Source organism: Vombatus ursinus, unplaced genomic scaffold, assembly GCF_900497805.2.
Source record: "Vombatus ursinus unplaced genomic scaffold, bare-nosed wombat genome assembly UNPS02009770.1, whole genome shotgun sequence".
Taxonomy (NCBI): Eukaryota; Metazoa; Chordata; class Mammalia; order Diprotodontia; family Vombatidae; genus Vombatus; species Vombatus ursinus.
In genome coordinates this window covers 14040888-14046206 of record NW_020949548.1, presented here as the reverse complement: position 1 = coordinate 14046206, position 5319 = coordinate 14040888, and the positions used below count along the sequence as shown (strand labels likewise).

Below are 5319 nucleotides of genomic sequence, written 5' to 3'. Positions count from 1 at the left end.
AGTGGTAGTGGTAGTGATAGTGGTAGTGGTGGTGGTAGTAAGTAGAAATAGTAGTAGTAGTAGTAGTAGTAGTAGTAGTAGTAGTAGTAGTAGTAATAGCTAGCATTTATATAGTACTTCAAGGTTTGCAAAGCACTTGATAAATATTATCTCATCTGATCCTCACAACAACCCCAGGAGGTAGATGCTATTATCATCCCCATTTTACAGAGGAGGAAACTGAGACTAAAAGAGGTGAAGTCACTTGCCCAGGGCCACACATCTGGCAAGTGTCTGAGGTGGGATTTGAACTCAGGTGTTCCAGACTCCAGGCCCAGGGCTCTATCAGCTGTGCCTCCATGCGGTCAGGGACCACTCTAGATACTTCTTCCTCGCTTTATCATTTACTCCCTGTGGGAGCCTGGCAATTTCTTTTACCCCTCCAAGCCTCAGTTTTTCCCTCAGTGAGATAAAGGTTAATAAAACTTGTACTACCTACCTCACAGAGTTGTTAGGAGGACAAGATAATAGATATAAAGTATTTTGTAACTTTAAAGCAGAAGGTGAAATGCTAGCCTTTGCTATCATTACCCTTCCTCTTATTAATGGACAGTAATAATTACTGCTATTATTACTATCTAACTAATAATTATTATACCAATATACCCTTAGTATACCAATACTGTTGGTATAATAATACTATTAACATTATTAGGATTATTCCACAATTACAGAAAACACAATGCCAGTCAGTGCTAATGAATTCGTGTGTCCTATGATTCAGAAAACATTTCGTAACCTTTTCGGCTTCTTGGAAGCAATGCCCTGCAGGTGTGGAGTATTTTATGTGAGAGTAGCCCAATGCATCAATAGACGTTTATTAAGCACCTGCTCTACCGCAAGCACTGTGCTAGGCCTGGGGAAAGAAATACAAAGAATGAAACGATCCCTACTCTGAAGAAGCTTGATCCATAGGCTTAGAGGTCTATAACTAGAACAGACCTCAAAAGCCATCCAGTCCAACCCTTCATTTTACAGATGAGGAAACTGAGGCCCAGTGAGGTTAAGCGACTTTCCCAATGTCAAGGAGCTAGTAAGTGGCAGGTTCTTCCCTGTACCTGAGGTACTCAAGCTTCCTGTCAGCTTTCTTTGTCGATTTTCCTGATAATGCAACAGATGTGACCACAAGGCAGACTTCCCCTGAAGGACAGACAAGGAAAGTGGAAACAACAGCTTAGTTTCCAAACTACAAAGAGCAAGAAAGGAACACAAAGCTTCTTTTGAATTGTAAGTGGAAATCTGAATGCGGGGAAACTTGGTTCCCACCCTAATCTTGGCCAAAGGAAAGGAATCTGAGCCTGCTCTGGCCTTACCATGCATGCACAGACACACACATTCTCCCCTTAGAGTCCAGGAAAGCCCTTCAACATGGAGGCGGGATAACCTCTGATTGGCCTTGCTACAGTGGGGACTCCTTTTGGGCAGGGTGGGACTAGAGGCCCCTTCCAATTCTAAAAATCCTGTGATTCTAAACAATCCATCAAAAGAAGAAGTGACCTGAGCCCATGCAGGCCTTTCCTTTTATCCTTTGGAATGGGAAGGAAAAGAGTTAAGAGAGTCTGGTAAAGGAGCTCTATTTCAGAGCTGGTTATCCCATGGTCTGTCACCCAGGGGACCAGCAGGGTGCAGTGTGAGAGCGCCACGCACACACACACACACACACGCATGCACGCACGCACGCGCTCCCAGTGTGCTTCCACCCTGAGCTATTAGCCACAAACCCAAGACTCTTTTTTTCTGGCAGCTGTGGAATATGACTACTGAAGTATGCAGGGAGTGGGGCCTGGGCTTCCCTCCCAGGACATAGCTACAAGGCATATCTCATGCTTTTATTTAATCACAGGCTCATAGGAGAAGAAATTTAAGCTGGGAAGGGCTTCATCTAAGCACCTTGTCTAATCCAAAGCAAAACTTGGGGGGATAAACCCAGGTATCCCATGAGCTCTGAAATTCCAACCCAATCATAGATTGATCCTGCTCAACATGCTAGTAATAGGAAGACTTCAGAAGACTTTCTAAAGGCTGAAAGGTAAGAAAATGAGATTTTCCTGCAGGATTTAGGCACTTAAAAAATTAAATCTCTGGTCTTACCCTAACCCTAATTCAACTCAAAGCAAATAGCCCATGTTAGTTCAGTCCTGGGTGTTCCCCCAGGCCCATGAGTGGTTGCTTAGGTGAAGGGGCTGTGCAGGGATAGAGAAACACACTTTCTGCTGTCCAATGGCAGGCAGGGCAGGAACTCTGACAAAATTCTAGGGGACATATGGCTCCTTGGGGGCCTCCAGAATCATGCCTCATTTTTCCCATTTTTAAAAGGGGATAATCCTTATATTAGTCACCTCATAGAAACGTGGTGAGATCAAATGAGAATGTGAAATCACTGGGCAAACCAAGAAGCAGTGTGTAATCAATGATAATAGCAGCTCTGCCATTTTTTTCTATTTCTTCAATGCCTGGCCGGAGCATGGAGGTGACTCGAAGTTCTCAGAGACGGTGCCAGCGAAGCACAAGCTGTGGAAGCCTTCATTACCCGCCAACAGTCATGCAGCAGGAATGTGCCAGAGAGGGGACTAGAGGCCGGGTCTGACTCTGAGATGAGCCCTTTATCTACCGCCTCAAGCTGCTTCTCAGGGAGGCCCTACTTGTCCTTCCAAGCCCAATCATCCTCCCCCTCCTCCAGGAAGCCTTCCCTCACCAGCCACCCACACTTTCCCACTCACAGAGCACTTTGGAGCTCTCAAAGTCACTTTCACTACACCCACATGGAGCGCTCTGCTTCCTTACCTGTTTGACCTGCAGCCCATGACTCCAGATCCTCTCCAGGAGGTCACAGAGGCTGGCAATCAAGGTGTTCTCCTCCACACCAGTGATGTTGACTTCTCCATGGCCCAGCTCCACGGCCTCTCGGCCCATCTTTTCCACCAGCATCCTCTTGGTCTACGAGGCAGGTGACACAGTGAGAACATCAGTCAGCAAACCAACTGAACCAAAGGTGCACAGAAATGGCCCTTTACCTAGAGCACCCCAGCATCCGGGAAGGGAAGCACCTGAGAAAACAGACACCATCTGGACCCGGCAAGCAAGTGCATTTTCTACGTAATGAGCTCCCAAAGAGTCTGAGTGAGAAGAAAGGTGGTCGGCTAATTTACATACAATGTCTTATTCGAATTGGCCCTAGGCCAGGCATCAAGAGAACTGGGCTCCAGGGCTGCTTCAAAACTAACTGGCTGGGGGACCTTGGGCAAATCACTGCCCCAGTGTCTCCAGGTCCCAGTGGCTGGCTTAGACAATGTCTCAGGTCCCCACCTCCCCACAATCAATCTCTAACATTTTTCAATTTACAAATTCCCTCTCAGGGCTTAAGGAAGCTTCGAGTCACAGAAACGCAGGATTTCGAAGCTGGGAGGTGCTAAAAACCACCTGTTCACCCTAGGACCCACTGACAGAATCCCCTGGGGCATCCCTAAACTTCTCTGAGGCTGTTATCTACCTTCTGCACCTTCTTTAAGCCTGCTCTTTCTCACTACCTGATATCTTCTCCCCTGAGGACTCAGATCCTCCAGAGGCAAAGAACTTGCTATAACAAGCCAAAAAAGTGTTTCGTTGTCAAATGGACATGACTGAGCTAAACCCTTCAATTCTGAGTCTGAAAGCTATAAATGTTAAAGACAGAAGGAACCAAAGAGATCCTCTCCAATCAGCTCCTTCATCAGACAAGGAAATGGAGGCCCAAAGGAAGGTAGTGACCCACCCAAGGTTACTACCAGCAGATCCAGGATGCCACCAAGGTACCCTAACTCACAGGCCAAGATCCTTTCTACTGCCTCCTTTCTTTGTTTTCATCATCATCATCTTATAGGGTAAATAAAAACAAGTTATTCTTAAAAATGAGCTTATGTAAACCAAAAGTTTAAAAAGTTTTATGTGGTCTTTGTAAAGAAGAAAAATAATTTCTCTACATAGTTTAATTTAAAGTCCTAAAGGCAGAGACATAATCCTGGAGTGGAATTATAATTTCTAGTGATATGATATTTTGGGCAAGTTTTATAAACAAGTCCCAATACATTGTGCCTAAGCTTCTTTTCTTGTCCAAAATTCTAAATGGGCAGCACTAAAGTCAGATCTGAGCTGTTAAAGACAAGGAGCTGGCTATGAAATGAGAAAAAATAGGCATCATGTTTCTAGAATACAAAAAAAAAAAATTTCAGAACTGAGGGGGAGAGGCACTATATGCAAATCAAAAGAACAAAGACTTAATAAATGCTTGTTATTGCCCAGAAAAGGAGGGCAGCTTACTATACGCCTCTTAGATGAATGAATGAATGAATGAATGAATGAATGAATGAATGGAAGGAGGTCACGTAACAAAAATGAAAGATGTTGGATGGACAGACTGGGTTCAGAAACTGGGCATCTCAAGCTAGGAAAAGAACTAGAAAAAAGTCTCCTACATGTCATAGCGCCTTCTTTGGAAAATGTCTGAAAGACATGGATGAGAACGGCCCAAGATGAGAAGTCACGGGGACTGTGATCTCCCTTGGCACTTCAGTCCTTCAAGTCTCACTCTAGCCTACCTTCAATGCCAGGCTTACTCCACATTAATGCATTCAGGGGCATTCATGCTCTAGTCAAAGTGACCCCCTGCTGTTCCCCAAAATAAGCATCCGACCTGCCCCTTCTGGGTCTTTTCCCCACACTGGGAATAGAAACCTCTTCTAATCATGCATTTCCTTCGAGGCTCAATTGAGATGCCAAGAGAGCATTTTCCTCATCACCCACTGTTAGCACTTTCTTCCTCCTCAGATGATGTTAAGATTAATTTACCTAGGCATAAAATAAATGCTCACTGTCTGAGCAGTACTACATCTCCCCCTCCCCAGAAGGTATCATTCCTGAGGGCAGGGTCTACTTTCCATTTTACCCTGGTATCCCAAGGGCCTGGGTAGTGCCTTGCCTGGGGGGGGGCGGTGTTTAACAGATGCTTGTTTAATTGAACTGAATCAGTGAAATGTAATCAGGATCAAATTAGACAAGGATGAAGAAAATAAGTTCATCTCCCTACTACACTGTAAGACTCCTTGAGGACAGGGCTAAATCTTACTTACCTTGCACAAGGCGTGGCATACAGTAGGTACTGACTATATGTTGCCCGAATTGGATTTCTCCACTGCAAATTTAATTTTTCTCCCCAAAGCCAACCAGGGAAGACCCCAAACAGAATCAGCTATGGAACCACACACACACACACACACACACACACACACACACACACACACACAC

At 45.0% G+C, this 5319-nt stretch overlaps 1 protein-coding gene across 2 annotated transcripts in view; it reads right to left on the bottom strand.

The window, feature by feature from the left end:
• The window catches only part of DENND5A (DENN domain containing 5A), a 97103-nt gene that overhangs the window by 14920 nt on the left and 76864 nt on the right, over positions 1-5319 (bottom strand). For both annotated transcript variants that reach the window (XM_027852696.1, XM_027852697.1), the window contains exons 12-13: positions 2824-2976; positions 1098-1179 (exon numbers count right to left, since the gene is read on the bottom strand). In XM_027852696.1, coding sequence (XP_027708497.1) covers positions 1098-1179; positions 2824-2976 — 235 coding nt within the window. The remainder of the gene's footprint in view (positions 1-1097; positions 1180-2823; positions 2977-5319) is intronic.